General features: G+C 37.3%; 1 protein-coding gene across 1 annotated transcript; it reads right to left on the bottom strand.

The window, feature by feature from the left end:
* Positions 1–260: 260 nt before the first annotated feature.
* LOC585896 (protein MTL1) lies at positions 261–17,456 on the bottom strand. Its single transcript, XM_030992036.1, has 10 exons — positions 17,231–17,456; positions 8,409–8,534; positions 6,270–6,434; positions 5,485–5,664; positions 4,798–4,911; positions 3,512–4,042; positions 2,947–3,045; positions 1,508–1,658; positions 1,240–1,344; positions 261–444 (listed from the first exon to the last, which is right to left on the bottom strand). The coding sequence occupies exons 1-10, from the start codon at positions 17,313–17,315 to the stop codon at positions 324–326; spliced, it is 1,677 nt and encodes a 558-aa protein (XP_030847896.1). The 5' UTR covers positions 17,316–17,456; the 3' UTR covers positions 261–323.
* Positions 17,457–19,266: the final 1,810 nt, after the last annotated feature.

Below are 19,266 nucleotides of genomic sequence, written 5' to 3'. Positions count from 1 at the left end.
AGAAGAAGAAGTAATAGAGGAACAGAAAGATGAAGAAGGAGAAGAAGAAGAAGAAATAGAGGAGGAAGAGGGAGAAAAAGAACAAGAAGGAAAACATGTAGAAGAAGAACATGAGCAAGAACAAGAACAGGAACAAGAACAAGAAGAATAGAGGAGGAGGAGGAGGAAGATGAAGGAGAAGAAGAAAACAAAACATATAGAAGAACAAGAAGAAGAAGATGACGGAGAAGAAGATGAAGAAGAAAAAGAAGATGAAGAAGAAAAAGAAGAGGTAGAAGAAAGAGAAGAAGAAGGAGGAGAAGGAGAGGTGCCTATAATAATAATTATTTCTTGTCTGGTACCATCTCGCTGTAAGGAGGAGCAGGATCTGTCTCGACCTGACAGCTTGCTGCTTCATTGACGATCCCAAAATAACTCTCTGAGGTCCCTTGCACTCCAGCACCTCTGAAAAAATAAAGTAAAGAAATAAGATGGTTAATGGTTAAGCAGGAACATCAGAAAGGCGTCATGGATCAGTAACTATTTGAGAAATGAAGTGCCTTTATTTGCCAATTTCTCAGAATGGTAGCTGACAGACATAATACAAATCAGGTCGTAATAATCCGTTTGGCCTTGCAGATATTTTGACGATCTTAAAAACTTTCTTTTGATAATCCTCCTAAATAAGAAATTCAGTCCGTCGAAATTGTTATCCTTTATTTATTCCTTTATAAATCCAGACGCTCCGTTATCAATAAAGCAATTAAGAACTTTCTAGGCAGAACGGGAAACAATATTATTGATTAGCTTCCTTTTCTTCAAAACAGAAATGTGATTGATCCATATAATTATCATTATTTGGGGGATACGGATATAGATACATAGCACCTGGTAAGGACAGAATAAAGGAGGTTGAATGGGGGCATATTGGAGATGGGGGGGGGGGGGTAATTTCCCCCGAATACTATGCCACTCCTTGTCTTTCACCTATGGTTTGTGAAGGAGTTAGTTGGCAGGTGTACAGGGTGTATTCTTCTGATAACGGATCAGAAAATTCTCTAAGGGGGAGGGGGTGAGATATTTTTACACTGTACCCTCCTTAGTACTATTCAACCGTGGTTAGTGATAGGTAAGAGTTTGTTTGGCCAGAAGATTTTCTAAGGGAGGTGGGATACTTTTAGACTTTAGACAGGTTAGAGTTTAATAGGGGAGGAGATTTTCTAAGGGGGTAGAGTAGGTTTAGACTGTTTTCTTCCTTACCGTTCGCCTGTGGTCTGTGGTAGATTGGAGTTTGTTGGAGGGGGTATCCATCTAATAACCGGTGCAGTTACAGCTGACGCTGGTGTATGGATGAACATCAGTTTTCTGATCAATAAAAGAAGGAAAATGAAATCAAAAAAAAAAATCAATTTAATTCAAGGCACATTTATTTGGCAAATCATAAATATAAAAATGAAATCATTGCATATACCGCGATTGCTAAAATAAGTTAAAAATTCGTAAACAAGCAACCCCAAACATAACTTACATTTTATCACGGCCTTTGACGAGAACCAGTATGACGATGATGATGAGAGCTGTGCAAACGATTCCGATAACGACCAGGAGAATGATGTTGTTATGTGAGAGATACCAGGAGCTGCTTCCATTCAACCCAACCTGATCAGCCTGCCCAGCTTCTGATGTATCATAATAATAATATATCAGATCGACAAGAAGGAGATTGATATAGTGATTACCAAACAAAAGCCGTTTTTTGTTTTTAAGTCTGGGCTTTCACAAGAAACTTACTTGAATGCATGACTTTTTTGGAATATTTTACAATGTACGTGATAAAAAGAACAAAACTAGTCGCTCAATTAATCAATCTTTTAATCAATCAGTCACTCGACCAATCAGTCACTCAGTCACTTAATCGATCAATATCATCATCAATTAGGTGATGAATTAACTAACCCTGCAATAAAAACTTGGGATATTATTTTTTTAAACTTAAAGCAATTTATAAATTCCTACATTAGAAACATATCTAGCAATGTTTCCAAAAGGTATACACGTCATATTTAGGCCTTAAATGAATAATGAATAGAAAATTAAATATCTTTCATTTCAACACAGAGACTGGACAGGATAGAGATTCAAAGAGGCTCCAGCAAGGAATTGAGAAAGGCGAAATGGAAGGATTAAAAGGGAAATTCTCTTGAATTATTGTCATGAAACGATCTTAAGAGACATTTATATTTTGCCTTGTCATGCTTCAGTTCAGTTATTCGGAAGAAATAATGACGAGTAAAGAAAGAAAGGATCGCAGACAGAATAAAAGGAATTATACCCTATTGTGGTGGAAATAACAGTTTCGAAAAGAAAAGAGGATTTAAGCTAGCTACACGTTAAATAAAAATGAGTTACGAGATACAGCCGGACAATAATTTTGTGAGTTTCGGACAACAAAAAAAAAAAACGAACAAACAAACAAGAGCATGATATGTGGTATAGTGGTTCATTCACTCAATGACTCTAAATTCAGGGGTTAAAGGTATGAATCCCAGGCCAGCACTAAAATCAGGTTTAAATGGTAACCTGGCAGTTGCTGGGGTAAAACAATAATTGGAGGGCCAGCGGGGAGAACAATTGGGACAACAACAAAAAACGAACAAACAACAGCATGATATGTGGTATAGTGGTTCATTCACTCGATGACTCTAAATCCAGGGGTTAAAGGTATGAATCCCAGTCTGTCACTAATAACAAAGACATTAATCCATATTTGCCACTCTCCACTCAGGTTTAAATGGATACCTGACAATTTATTGCTGGGGTAAGAACATAATTGGAGGGCCAGCAGGGAGACCATTATTACTACTGACAGGGTTTTCCTGGAAAAATAATATCTAATTATTATTATTCTATCATAAGTAACAAGCAAACAATCAGACCTTTAATAAATTTAATGAGACAGTATCTTACCATCAGAAGGAGTGTCGTCTGAGAATCCTTCTTCGTGATTACATCTCTCTGTTCCTTTGCAATCATCTTTACAATCCGTATCTTCGCACGGAAGATTCTCTGTCAGTAAAGAAAGGATATATTTTTTTGTTAATATCTTTATTTTTATTTGATAAACGAATTTATTATACTGTTCTATATTCATTGTTGAAACGATATGTATGATGTTTAGGCTTACATTGCAACGGAAATAAATCAAATGACAAATATAATGTAATGACAAAACAATTCTCCGACAAGAATAACTGAAAATGTGATTGGAAAGTTCCTTGATTTCACGATCTCTCGAGAAGGGATTGAAGAAGGAGAATTTGAAGTAATACTGAAAATCAATAGCGTTTGATATGTCTTGAAGCCGCAACATGAAGAGCTCATGCAGTGACGCTAGAGAAGAAGGAAAAAATGTTGTAATAATGAAGGCGGTGAAGGTATGATAGTATATTGTATTATGATGGATTGTCTATACTGAGAAAGAGATAAATACATATAAATATGTTCTCATTATTCACTGATTTCTTCCGCTTACCTATGCATGAGATTGTAGCGCAGCCGACAAAAGCTGACGAATCAGGATCCCCGCGTATCACATACTCGGGGCTTTGTGACGACGACGACGACGACGACGACGACGACGCCGTAGATGACTGGGTTGATGAGGACGATGATGACGAAGGCAGCTCGTCATTGTTTGGATTAAATACGGCACAGAAATATGCAACGTCACTACAGGTGATTGAGGCAGGTATTCTCATGTTAACGATGTCTACATTCCGAAAAGTCATGTGATTGTCTAAAGAGAAATCAGACTGTTCTTTCCTGAGTGGGACGAGGATCTCGCCAAGCCTGTCTGCGTCGCCCTTGTCGTCTCGGCTGAAGAAGGCCGTCACGGCCCACGTTGGGGTGGTCGAGGTGGATTGGATTGCGAGATGGGGGTTGGCCGAGTGCGGAGATGGTGTGAGCTCGAAGTCGAACGTCAGATTTAACGTTTGTGTGGATGAACTTATTGTTACGTCATCACTAGCGAGGAGAGGAGTTGCCGAGGAGATTGAAATGACGTCTGCAAAAGAAAGAGGACAAAACACAAATATATCAGGGTCACGAAGAAAACATTTTATACATAAATATAATAATTATTTATGGAGACAGACAGACAGACAAAAAGGGACTAAGAGAGAGGGTGGAGAAAGAGAAAAACAGGCAAAAAAAATTGAGAGGAAGAAGAAGGAAAGTGAAGACGAAAAGAAAGAAATAACAAGTAATAGAGAGATAGGTAGGGAGGGTGATAGAAAATGAGAGAATGATTTTGAATCAGTCTTGTTATTGAGATAAAAACATTGTTTGCGAATATGTTTGCGAATATACCGTACATATATATATATATATATATCTATGTTTTTCATCATCAAATAAATCATTCTCATTCTTCTCTATTTTCCTCTTTCGTCACCCCCCCCCCCTCTTTCGCCACCACCACCCCCTTCTCTCTCTCTCTCTCTCTCTCTCTCTCTCTCTCTCCCCTCTCCTCCTCTCTCTCTCTCTCTCTCTCTCTCTCTCCCTCCTTCTCTCCCCTCTCTCTTCTTTCTTTTTCTATAAGTATACATATCTCTCTATCTTTCTTTCTCTTTCTTACTCTTCAATATACATTTGTATAGGCCTATGTATATCTTTCTCTCTTTTTCTTTTTCTCTCGTTCTTTCATTCTATCTTTCTCTCTTTTTCTCTCTTTCCGTCTCTTTCTCTTTCTGTATTCTATCTACCTTTTTATCTTTTTCTCATAATTACATCGAACTCGTCTCCTCGGTGGAATCTTACCTGTTTCACAGAGTGTTCCTGTAGTTGCAGGCGGACATGCGCAGTCGAACCCTCCAAACTCATCCATACAAACACCGTCATTTTGGCATGGAGAAGATGTACAGTCATCAAAGTCTGCCGGTTCAAACAAACTTTAATATTTGAGATATGTTTATGGAAATATAATATTTTCAAATACAGTTCATAGCCGCTGTTAATTAGAATCACATTTTGTAACATGCTTTGAACCCATACCTTCTAGCACGTTCGAAAGACTTTCGATAAAATCTACTCAATGATTATCTGCCCTATTACCATGATTGTATAATCCTCTCTTTGGTTTACGTAATACTCTTCACACAATTCAATGGGTAAAGAACAGGGTTATTGAAATCTCTTTGTTATTTTTGTCTTCGAAAGTCTTTGCGACTTTGTTTATATTTAATTTACAATAATATTAATGAGTCATTGAACAGAAAGTAATCCTTAACTAAAATGGCGGCTTACATTTTAACCCTCGACCATGACTCTCATGTTACCTCGTCTTTCATAACCGTGAACTTGAGGATCCTCATAGCACTCAAAGAAGTTCTTGAAAACACGAACTTTCGTTTCACACGAGTTGAGAGATGTACTAATACAAAAACAAAAATAATACAACGCCACTGTGCGCCATACATCGTTAAAATCGGCTTCCATCGTGCTTACCTGCAGTAATGGTCACATTGAAGCCCTGTGATATGATGTTATGATCAGTAACATAGATCATGAAGATAGAGGATGTATTGAAGATGATGTCCTTTGGTAAGTCCTCGCCCAATTGTCCCATTCTGATGTGCGAAGTCGTCTCAATACTCGCATTGTTACCCGAACCCAACTGGATTGTATCTATATAATAGACAAATTAATGGATAAAAAATTGAATATATATTATTTCTTGAAGAACGATTGGACAGTTGATATTCACATAACATGGAATTGCATGTAATCATAATTATAAGTGCTATTAAGTAGCTTCATTTATAATGCAATGTCACAATAGTTTTGATAAACTGTGTATTGGAATATTTTTTTAAAGTCTACATTTATTTAAACAAAAAGGATTATTCAATACCTAAGAGTGTCGATTTTGGATGGTATGGATAGAATAGTACCTACCCCCCCCCCCCCCTACCTCCCATCGGTAATATCTTCAATTGATAAGCAATAGAATTTCTCAGTTCAAAATTATCGTGGCAAAATTAACCGCAAAATAAACATCGTTTTTGAAAAGCAGAAAATAATTTTGTTCAACACCATTTTAATAAGAGCAATCTCTTACTTCACTATAACATACCTAAGCACAATGGTATATTAATCATTGATACAGGACATTCTGAACGTAATAAAAGGCGATTGTTTGACATTGAGAATATTCACATTACAAAGATGATGCTGAACGTAAATTGAAATTGAATCCCTTGACATTTAATAGGATTATCTGAAATGATCACCTTTAAGCCATTCTGTATTGAGAGCGTTGAATGTGACCCTGATATGCTTTGCTCCATGAATCCTGACGATGTAATAGCAGACGACATTGTGATTGGATACCAGGGGGAAGCCAGGGCTCGTTACCATGGTGACTGGATCAGAGATGGAGAAGTAGCACAGCTCATCTATACGGATACAAACCATGAAAAAATAAAATTCATTTAAATCGTCAGTTTAAAAGACACTTTGTCAAAAAGGAAAATCAAAGTGATCATGAAATGGAATCGTATTTCATAAAACCAAACGAAATAGAACGTGAATATTAGGCCCAAGAGATATGTTGACATGGGCGATTTGCATATTTTAGCTTGTCAATTTATATACGAATATGCTGCTTCCAAGATTATGTTGTAAAGGTCGAATAAAATGATCATAATTATTAAGTAAAAACTTGCAGATACAATTATCATGATCAATGCTACTTAGTGGCGTATAGATACAGGGGTCATGCCACCCCCTCCCCCATCACGAATGGAAAACAAGGGTGAAGAAAGAAAAAATAAGAATTCACAAAGGGAAATGAGAGGGGAAAAGGAACGTGACCAAAAGGAAAATAAAAGTGCGACCTCTATCCCATTCAACCCTCCAACACACCATCCAAAATAATGGTCGGCACAGTTGCCCTTGTACATATGCCCCTTCCTATACAACATAAGTCCCTCTTTCTCAGTGGCTATAGACCCACTCTATCCCCAGTGTTAATATTGTTCATCTTTCAAGGGGCCGAATTTTACAAAAGAGGCAGACCCAATTTGGCCTTGGGGGACATTTTCATAATTCCCGGTGTTTGTTCAAAATAACAAACATGAATTTAATTTGAATAGTCAAAATACTGAAGGTCGAAACACATTGAATTGAAATCACAATGAAACGAAGAAGAGAAGTTTTACAAGTGTGACCTTTCATCATTCAAGTGGGGACACCCCTAAAGTGCGAAAGGAATACACAAAAGGGTACAATAATTATGACGCGCTTGTTAAATGCAATTTGGAGAACGTTCTCTATCAACGTTTTGTGGACCGACACTATTAGAGCACAACATAACAAATAAGATAGATGGAAGGGAACTATGAGAAGATGGCGATAAAGTCAACGACGTGGTGTCACGTCGGAACAAATATTGGCTCATTGATTCAGAGTTGATGGAACACTTTCAACCTTGTTGTGATTAACGATTATCGAAACAATACGCAACACGAGAGACGGTGTCGGGAACTTCATTCGCTTTCTTACAAAACCTCAGGCACACCTGGACGAGACCGACATCTGACCGACAATGCAATGAGCAAAACTTAACTACCCCCTAATGGCAAAGAGTCAGTAGGCTTGGAGTCGGGCTGGAGTCGGTCCAGCGGTGTGACTGAGGGTTTAGTTCCGCCGTGTTTGGTTTTTGTTTTCTTTCTTTGTTGGTGTTATTGCATCTTTTGTTTCCTGTTCATTGTAAGATTGCGGTTGGGTTTATTTCTATGGGATGGGTGACATGGTGAAATTGACAGTTCCTTCACCTGACCTATTCCCCTGTTTCTTCTTTTTCTATGTTACAGATAATGGACGAAGGTCAACTCATCTGGGAGCAAGTATAGTTCGACCGATACATTCTGTATTTTTATTCTGTTTTCTGTATGTTTATTCTGTATTCTGTATTTTGCGCCCCTCATCAATTAGTACTATTGGAGTCACATCTTGCCCTTAGATACTTTTAACCAAAACCTCTCAAGACAGTATATATTATTTAAAATATTATGTTTGCTATATACAAGGGAAAAGCACTGTTGACAGCTATCATTTAAATAGACAAGGCGACACGTTCAATCTTTTAATATAATTTAAAATAGAGAACAAAAAACATATCAAATGGCATAGGATCTCAGAAGATACGTCACGGCCTTTGCCCAAATTACACTAATCTGCCTCTCCCATTTCCTACTTTATCCAAACCCACTAAATATTACAGTCGACTTATTAACGATGTTCATTATATTCCAGATCGAGTAGGTCTAGTCAAAGTCTATACAAGAATGTCTGAATATTGTATACCATTAAGAACTAATCAATTATCAATTTTAATAATTTCTTAGAGAGAATGATGAGCATCTTACCAAGGTCTTCCGATAAAGGTTCCTCACAATGTGTACCGTGGTAACCATGGGTGCATTCACACGTAAAATAACCATAAGGATCATCCAGACAGGTGGCTCCGTTCACACAAGGGTTGCTGGTACATTCTATAGGAAGAAAAGAGATTGTTAAAGAGACAATTATAATTTTTGTTTGAGGTGTTATGGAGGTGTCGTGGCTTAGTGGTTCATTCAATTGACTCAATCATAGGGTTGTGGGTCCGAATCACACCAGGCACTAAACGTCCTTTGGCAAGACATTTATCCACATTTGACACTCTCCACTCAGGTGTACATAGGTGCATGGTAATTGTAGGAGTAATAATAGTTGTAGTAGGGTCCTTTGGGAGGACAGCATTGATTTGTGTGTGTAATTTTACAGTTTTTTACAGACGTGTATCAATCAGATATGATTATTTACGTCTGGGGATCGACCTTTAACGTCACCATCTGAAAGACGTGACTCAGTTTCGAACCTGCGTCCTCGGCTGAAATTGATGCTGATAGGGCTTCCTTTTATTAGTACATGAAATTATGACCCCCTCCCTAAAAGAAAGCTCTCAAAACTCTTCAAATGGCAATGTATAGATATCAGGATGATGATACTGATTATGGTACTGATTGGGATGAGGAGGAGAATTACAACAAAGTGGACATGGAGTAGGAGTTGGAGCTCCTCGGGCATAAGGCGACGTTCCCCCACCCCCAAAAAATGAAAAAGAACCAAAAAAGAAAAACAGTGGAGAATTAAAAAAAAGAGAAATAAAGAGGAATAAACGGGAAGGGGGACTTAAAAGAAGATTGCGTGACTGCTCCCATACATCCCCTCCCCTTAACGTTAGCCTCTCTCTCTTCCCCCACTTGGTATAGATCGCTACACCTTCATGAAACAAAGCCCTCCCCTCCTCCCCTCCCCCCTCCCCACTTCCCGTCGGGTGGACTCACGCTACCCCACTGACCAGGATAATAAAAAATAATGACAGCGATGGAGATAAGTAGCAAAGAAAACACATTTATTGGTGACACCGATAACACTTATTGTTATTGATTGATAACAGTTGAACAAATTAAGGATAAAGGTTTACAGTCATTTTAAAAAGTGCTGTCATAAATTGCAATTACCTTAATTGTGACAGCAAGAATGACAACTGGCATTGTAAAAGCGAATGATGACGTCAACGTAACGCTTTAAAGTTGTCAAACTCCAAGTTTGACGAATCAAATAACAGATGAAATGGGTTGATCGAGGCAAGTATTGTTCGTTTATGGTTTGATTTAGTCATAAGTCATTAGTTAACTAACCACGAACCAAACGTCGTTGTAGTTTAGCGTTTTGCTTGGGCATATTTTTAAATGGAACAGCAACGTCATAAGGGCCATTTAGTGCTCAAGCTTTTTGGTGTTCACGTAATATGAAACTCATTTCGAATTCATGCGCCATTGCACAAACTCTCTACTGGACAATGATTAAAACAAATAGACGTAAGGGAAAATCATAATCATAATTAGGATTACCAAAATAGAATAAGCATGCTTAAAATAGTACCATCGACACTAGTGCTGGAATGCAATCAACATAATATATATTATCTAAACAGCTTCTTATTATGACAGATTTATACATAAATAATTAATAAAATCAAGAAAGTTCATCAGAATCTGAAATAATACAAAGCCATTAATTGAAAGAATACTGAATTTTGGTGGAAAATAAGATTATCATTTAGTATTCATTGCGTTCCCTACCTATGAAAGATTTTGGTGACTTTAATTTTTTGCAATTTGGCATATTTTTCACAAACAACATTCAATGTACAGTTAACAACTAAATTATTCATACCATTACTTAGTTTTGTAATTTTGAAGTATGTGAAACATGAATTTGTCCTGATTGATGTTTCCTGAGAATGTGACATATTGCAGCTTGCATCTTAAAGTATTCAAAACATGCCCTTATCCAAACAGTCCACCATTCTGTCTTGACTTACGAAGAACACAATAAACATCAAACTTACAAGGTTAGGGGTATGAATAATTCAGTTCTTAACTGTATATGCATAAATGTTTCTATTGCATGAAGAAACGGGTATCTACTGTTAGTCGAAAATAGAGAAGATGACACCTTAAATTCTTTTAAAAGATTTTACGCCCACGTATCGGATATGACAACCTTTTTAAGCATCTTAGGAAAAGATTCCGGTGATTTCTTGGAACTAATCATCCATACACCTATACAGACCGCTGGTCTTAACCCTTTGCTTGGGTGAAGAAAGAAACAAGGAATCTCCCCGATTGGTAACCACTTCCTATTCGTAAGAACGGATAACATTCTTGCCATGACATTGTATTTGCAAAAATTAACTTGACATATAAACGCTTTTTGATATTTATTTTGATTACTTAAACTTAGCATGAAATTCTTAAATTTTGGCGCGTTTTCGAGGTGCAAGAAATCTACGGTAGGGCATTGACTTACAACTTGAACATCCTTGGTTCGAATCAAGTGAGAACATTGAAATTAGATAAAACAATGTATAATTATATATATATATATATATATATATATAAATTCGTGACGATCTCGTCCCTTGGATAGGACACATGACCATTTGGTCTCTGCGTCATTATTTTTGTTTACAAGTTTAGAATCGTTCACAGAAGTACAAAATAGATACATGTATTCACAAGCCAGTCTCAGAGATTAGTAAAATCAATCAAGCTTAGTTTCGTTTCCACTTTCAGTTTGGTCTACTTGAGGTATTACGCAATCTGTTTTCGCACTCTGTTATTGAGTGATCAGACAATATTTCTTCTTCTTTAGCTTATTGTTCCTGTTCTCGATCTTCTTCTTCTTGTTTTACTTCTCCTCTTCCTCTTCCCTTTTTCTTCTTCTTCTTCATCTTCTCTCTCCTCTTCTTTTTCTTCTTCTTTTTTCTTCTTTTTCTTCTTCTTTTTTCTTCTTTTTCTTCTCCTTCTTCTCCTTCTTCTTCTTCTTCTTCTCCTTCTTTTTCTTCTTCTTCTTCTTCTTCTTCTTCTCCGTCTTCTTCTTCTCCATCTTCTCCGTCTTCTTCTTCCCTTTCTTCTTCTCAGTCTTTTCTTTTCTTCTTCTTCATGTTAAGTACGGAGAACGTTGATGTTGTAACATTTTATTTACAAGTGTAATTGGAAATCGAAACACAACTAAATATTCATTCTGATTGCTTAAACTTATCATGAAGTTCTTGAATTTTGGCGCGTTTACGAGGTGCAATATGACACAAGTCATGGCCATTGGTCTCTTTACAAGTTAACAATCATTAACAGAAGTACAAAATAGAACATATTATCTCAGAGATTAGTAAAATCAATCAAGTTTTGTTCCGTACCTACTTTCAGTTTAGTCTACTTGTTAGTGTTACGAACTCTGTTTTCATGCTCTGTTAATTGAGTGATCAGACAATACTATAACACCGTTCTAGTCTGTTCTTGTCTGGTCAGTCTTAGTGCGGATTAAACCAAGGGGTTCTAAGAGTTGTTCATCCTTCAAACTATGAATCCCCTTTTTTCGTCTCAAGGTTTTACCTCAAAAGGTTTTATTGATGTTTTGCAAGACGTTGTCAGACGAGCTATTTCGTAGAAGAGACTTCATGGATACAAAGCAATCATAGCTTGCTTGCATTTAGGCAAAAACCCTTGTCCGTCATAGCGCGTAATAAAGTGTCTGAACTAAAAGACTATGTCGACTGTACGGTCTAATGCACGCAATAAGGCTATGCACTATAGCTGCCCCTGACAGAGCCAAAGACGCACAGAGCTAGGCTCTGCTCAAGACTGGGATTGCGCTTAAGTGTCTTATTGAAATCTGGGCCTGCAGACAACATAGAGCGTTCACAGGGTCACCATCGTTTACGTGTTTGTACACGACTGTCTATTGTTATTGACATGTTTTAAGTCGAATTCAAGGGAAATGAGATCGGATGATCTCCATTTATGTCCTTAATATAACTAAGTATGGCGGAAACAAGAAGTTTTTTTTATAGGTAGCTGTCTCTCATTCTAGAGACTCGTTGTGCTTGATTGATACCAAACATGACTGACGAGCCCCCCCCCCCCCCGCGCCCCTCAACAAATATAACTCGATTAACTTTCCTCGACTTCACGCATCACACATTAATGTCATGAATGAAGTTGAATACATAAAAAGTTTTCACATTAATTCATTCTTCACAAAGAACGATTGACGATCATTGAGGTATACAAAGATAAAGAATCATTATACTCTTTTCTTTTCAGTATAGAAGAATTTATTGATTAAACGACACCATATAAACATGGCAGGTTATATTAAGGTCGGCACTATATTGGATCCAAGATTCTTATGCGCACACCGTAACCGTTAGGGTTAGTGACAGGGTTATACGTAAGCTCATGAATAACAATGAACGAATGTTGGAGTCCATATAGTGTCGACCTTATAATCAAGGGCAGCTCGGGAAACGAACGTGATTCTACAAAATGAATACGAGAATGACGAGGCAAAAACGAACTCTCCTTATGTTTGAAGATATCCTTTTGAAATACATTTTGCAAAATAAGCCCTAGTGCGTATATGGAAAGCAAATTACACAGGCCTAGATCGTGAGTATGGTAGAAAAAAACTGGAGTGTACCATGAGCTCCAGTAGTCTATTTATGATGATATTTTTTTACAAACAGAACTTATATTACTCTTAGCGAAAGTAAATACGAATTGGATTAGCGTAACGATACGCTAAGTGCACTTTGGTAAGGCATTAATCTCTAATTACCAGGTCCCTCAGAGAGAACCTAAGGCCGTCGCGGCGGCTTTAGATTGCTCTGGTTCTCTGGTTGCTTATGCTTACTCACAGGCAACATATGCTTTCTTAGCAGTCAGGTAAATTAACCACCGCTAAAAAACTTGCTAGCGTATACTGCTCCAGTAGTCTATTTTATGATGATAATATTTTACAATCACTCTTAGCGAAAGTAAATACGATTTGGATTAGCAATGTTAAACAACAAGCACATAATGAAACAAAACATTCGGTATCCTCGCTAAGCTTCCTAAAGATCTTTTTTTCTACTTCATCATAATTTAACTTTACTCTTCAATAATTGTATCCATAAACTAAGTGCAATAAACTAGTTTCCATTCACAGTAACAAAGACGAATGTGAAAAAATATCCACAAATAATGATAATAAACAAGCCTACCTGTCAAACTAAAATGAATTATAATTTATTTTTGACTGATATAGATTTTACTCCGTTAAATTTGGCTACGTTAGGCATGATGACGTCATTACGTCCCTTGATTCTTTTGTCACCGCATCCTATGCATCATTAACGATATAGCCCATTATAACACGCTCCCAAAAGTGGAGTTATTATTTTCAAACATTTTAATTTCTATTTTATAGGATGCCCAATAAATGCCCAGGTATTCTTTTTGCGAATGGCAATTCATTCAGAGCTGTCAATCTTTCAAAGTTTAAATTACCTGTGGTTTTTCATAGTCTTGTGGCTTCGAATCGCGTTGAATTACAACCATGGACATGAGTACAGTCTTGTGGTTGTATTTTCACCGTGTCAAACTATTTTTACAAGAGCAGACTAGAGAGAGAGAGAGAGAGAGAGAGAGAGAGAGAGAGAGAGAGAGAGAGAGAGAGATTGTGACCCCTTCATTGTCACCAATACCCCCACTCCAGAATCTCATTTCTTTGTTTAGGAAAACCAAGGAGTTTTAAGAGCTCTCTTAACACCTTGGTCAGCGAAACAAACATCAACAGTAGCCCCTCGCAAGTTATATTCGATGGGAGAATTAGTCTACGCGTACACCCATCCACCCCTACCCTAGCCCTCCCCCTCTCCACCTCTCCCCCACCCTCTCTCTCTCTCTCTCTCTCTCTCTCTCTCTCTCTCTCTTCTCTCTCTCTCTCTCTCGCTGCTCCTCCCCCTCGTCTCTCTCTTTGATGGTTAGTTTTGCTCTGGTTTTATTTTCCGAATAAAACAACATACAGTCATATTATGGACATAAACAAAAAAAATACTCAAATGAATGCGACTGGTTTGCTCCATTCAGAGCATCCCCCCTCCCCCCCCCTCTCTCTCTCTCTCTCTCTCTCTCTCTCTCTCTCTCTCTCTCATTCCCCTCATTTCTCTCCCCCTCGATTTCTCCCGGTCTATGCTGTCTTACGCTTGTTTTCTCCAGCCATTTCTCTTTTCCATTTCTCTTTACTTTTCTCCATTGTTATTTCTCCCATCCATCACTCTCTCTCTCTCTCTCTCTCTCTCTCGCTTTCTCCTCGTTTCACTATGACAATGATATAGAAAACATTATTTTTCTTCAAAATTATACTACGAATGCAGAGACTCTGGGTAATTGGATCGATATTGAACATTACGATGGAACAATTATGCTATTACATTTATAATTAAGGTATCAAAATTGATACATTAACCGATCATAAATCATTGGTAATATAATTTTTATGTTAATCGGTCAATAACGCTACCATAATATTGATCAGTTAATTGATTGATCTATCATGATCAATGCCAAAGGTTAATCAATTAAATGAAAAGCTCAATGGACAATCAATTAAGCTAAAAGCATACAAAAATTTATATCAAAATTTAAAATTAACATAATATAATCAGTAGACTTCCATGAAGGCATAATAATGACTACAAATTAGCAGCTCGGCAAGGCGCAATAATTCTAGATGGGTGTTGTTGTGTTTTTTTTTTTGGGGGGGGGGGGGAGGGGGGCTCAATTCCCCCACCCCAAATCTTCGAGCCTAATTTCCTATTAACTCGATTATAATTTAGTAGAAATTGAGTGTTAAAACCCCAAGCCCCCTATCCCCGCCTCCAAAGCCCTCCAAAATTATCCTTTTACGAGACTCGTCATCTTTACATTGCAACAATGATCAAAATACACCTCGTCAAGGCCCAATGATAACTTACTGACGTCCATATATTATAGTATAGGCGCATAGTAGTCTCGAAAGACTGGATTCTGCAATTGTGTTTTACAGACGGGTATCAACCAGATGCGATTATTTACGTCTGGGAACTTTACGTCATCATCCGAAGACGTAACTCTGTCTCAGTCTGTATTCGAAGACAGAGAGCTGGCCGTACCAAGGACATTACCCCTAGACAAGGGAGGTGACCCTGCCTAGACCAACAGCTCACATCTTATGCACGAGGCTCGATGATTTTACACTTTTGAAGATTCAAGATTTATTTATTTCTTTCCACTTGCATGACAACAATGCATTCATGAACAGTAACAAGTTCGTCGTCAACTAGAATAAATTCAATAACAATAACAAGAAAGTTATAAAGACGTTGAAAATGTGGAAAAGAGGTGGTCTGTAAAAATCACTTTGCTTCTCCGAAATGTGTTGTGTTTTCTCTTTATAAACACTTGCACACAGACCTAGTTACCTTGGCTTGGTGATGGTAAAAGGAAGGGAAACCAATATTTGTTCATTCCCTTACCCTCACGAGTCACGTATCGCGAGGACGTGGGGGGGGGGTCTGTGTTGGTATAGCACTCGAGTGTACACGAACGATGAAGAATCAAACTATGTACAAACAAACTGAACAACATTTAGTCAAAGATCGAGTGCTTGAGATTAATCATACCTCAACCGCTCCGTCATGGGGTTACTCTATCCACACCAACGAGACCGACACCTGGGGGGTGTTTCACAAAGATCCTAAGTCGAACTCAACTCTAAATTGGACTTAAAAGTTATGAAGGGCAATTTATAGCCTTAAAATAAAATATATTCAAAAGCGAAAAATCAAGTATTTTAGAATTTTTATGAATTCCACATCGAGAACATGAAGTCTCCTTGATAATAGAAAGTATTAAAAGTATAATAGGAAAGGTACGGCATGAAAGGTATTGGTAAACGATTATTTATCATCCAAAGTCGTAACAATGAGTAACGTTTCCTGCCAAAATGGTCCTTTAAATGGGTCTGGGTTTCGAAGCTCCAGCCTTATATACCCCCCCCCCCCCCCCCCCTCCGTGCATCTATGGTCCAACCATATATCTGAGTGCAATTATTTGGTTTAGCGGTGTGTGTGTGATTGAGGTATACAATTAACCATGTTTACCTCACAAACTTGTGGTATAATAATGATATCATTGTTTCCTATCGACCAGACTGGATAATATTATTGGACGAACGATAAGGTTATGTATCTGATCTGATATTTCAGTGATAAGTATTTAGCCGGGGTAGGGAGGATGTGAGGGTGGCGGGAAGGGCGGGGGGGGGGGGCTACGATGCTGATTATGATTACGATGTACATAATGTATTAAGTATAATATTGTTGAGGCTCTTCTCTTTAGTACTTAATCAGGCTCGTTATTTTACGGGTCAATAACTTTTTAGCTTATTTTCTCTCTTTCTCTTCTTATCAATTTACCTTTGTCTCCCTACAAGTCTACTTTATATTATCGATCTCTTTTAAACAAGATATCTCAACTGGCAGTATAGCCCTACTACAGACACGTGGAGTAGGTCTCAATGTAGCCAAATTGTCTTTGTTCACAAAATAATAACACATTATCTTCATATCGCGTTCTTAATGATTACATCTTGCCTATTTCCATCTTGCTCGGAGGTAGCCTATACATAATAGAAATGAGAAAGATGCCACTCATATCTAGATACAATTTGACCATCTATAAAAACAAAACCACTCTGGTAATTTTATTTTGCACTCAATTATTGTTAATATTGAAAACCACGAAATTGTAAATTGAAATGAAAACGTTACCATTGTGAGCCACACAGCCGAGTATCATGGTGGTGCACACAAGCGTGGCGACGAAAACAAGGTTTTTCTTCGGCGGCGGGAGCATTGTTATGATCGTCTGTTGCTGGTCTTTGTTGAGTAGCAGTCAATCTTATATGCGTGGTGTCCTCGGCACTCAGTGACTTGGTTGACCTGGTCTGAGTGAGCTCGCGTGGCGGAATGATCGTTGAGTGAGCGGGTGGGAGAGGACACAGAGTGTTTTGCTTGCATGGGTGGATGCATCCTAAGATGCGTGGTAGATTTAATGGATGAAAGCGATTTCCCTCCTATTATTAAAGCGCGCGCTGGAGAGACCTTGAAATGTATGCAAATACTCTCAGGAGCATAATCATCATTTACTTTGTTAATTTAGAAAATGTATTTTTTTTGGTTTTGAAGACAAAAGAAACGATGCTTTAAATTGCATGATGACTCTGGTTAAGCATCAACTATTCGTACAAAGCTTAATAACAAAATTCAAATTTGAAGAAGAAAATTATTCAATATTATAAAGACGAGAGATATATTCATTCTATATCTGGTATGTATAACAAATTTTGTACTAAATGGCAGTCACTTCAACATTTGTTTGTATGAACAACAAGGATAGAAATGTGAAAGTATTTTGTTTTATTTGAGTTAAAGAAAGACTTCATGTCATTGAATTGTAAATTTTTTTTGTTTGACTCAATAAAATAGCCTATGAAGGGATAAAACGTTTTTCTTTTAGATCTCTTTTAGTCCAGTTGATAAATAGCAAGATACATGCATTCATTCTAAAGAGCTGTATTTTTTTCTTCCAAATGAAAATAGGCCTGAATAAGAAAATCAAAATGAAAATAAATGGATCACCTGATTACCATCTAGGCCTGATCACTTATATCTCTTTGTTACACTGTGTCCTCCTGCATGTCTTTCCAAAAATATTTCAGTATACAGCTTTCTTGGGAGTGTGCAATAATTAAAAGATGAAAGCTCTTTGTCTGAGTAAATGTAATGATGAAGAAATCGAGGATTTTAAAAAATATGAAGATTTAAACTTGAATCTCATTGTCCAAAATTACCAATCTATTCATCATTAATACATTTAACCAATACATTATTTCGACGTTGTGATCTTTAAAGAAATACTAATTTGCATCGTTTGATTACAATGTTGTATTATGCTTTGTATTCGTATGTATTCATATTTGTTATTCTGTTCTGTATCTTTATTGAAAATGTATCATCTTTTTGCTATATGATGTTGTATTCTGAGAAAGGATTCTTAATCATAAAATTGAATCAAAATCAAAGTAACATTTTATATGAGTACTGGAGAAAGATATATAGGCCTATATATGTCAAGGAATAAAGAGGATCGTAAATGCTTTCACGAAATCAGCTGAAGGGCATTTGCAACACCATTTTGTATTGTCCATAGAAATTATGTTTGGATTGCGTAACCTATCATTGTAATAGATGTAGATTGCAGGATCGAATCCTGCTGTTTCCAATATTTTTTTTCTGACTTGTTTTTCAAGTACAAGAACAAGCACGCGATCTATATTTACTGATGCAAACCCCCCCCCCCCCTCCCCCTTCCCCAACAATTATTTATACATACAAAATATCATTGCATTGCTCGCGCATTGGAGTTTGACAAGGCTGTTTAAAGCTGTCTTATTGGTTTCTCGAAGGTCTATGCAATCGTGTAATTGCTTTTCGTTATCAACATGAATTTGGCATGGAAATGAAGAGTTGGAAGGGACATCATACTTATGTTATGGCATTCTTTCGATTTAGAAATATAGATTGATTCAGGTGACGGAGAACCAGGGTCTATACTGACTAAGTAAATGGAGATTGAAAAGGCTGTTTAAAACTGTCTTAGGTTGGTTTCTCGAAAGTCTATGCAATCGTGTAATTGCTTTCCGTTATCATCATAAATTTGGCATGGAAAATGGAGAGTCGGAAGGGACATTATACTTATGTAATGGCATTCTTTCGATTTAGAAATATAGATTGATTCAGGTGAC

This window comes from Strongylocentrotus purpuratus, unplaced genomic scaffold (genome assembly GCF_000002235.5).
Source record: "Strongylocentrotus purpuratus isolate Spur 01 unplaced genomic scaffold, Spur_5.0 spur5_scaffold_2, whole genome shotgun sequence".
Classification (NCBI taxonomy): domain Eukaryota; kingdom Metazoa; phylum Echinodermata; class Echinoidea; order Camarodonta; family Strongylocentrotidae; genus Strongylocentrotus; species Strongylocentrotus purpuratus.
The sequence above is the reverse complement of the archived record's forward strand: the minus strand, read 5'-3'. Positions and strand labels throughout refer to the sequence as shown.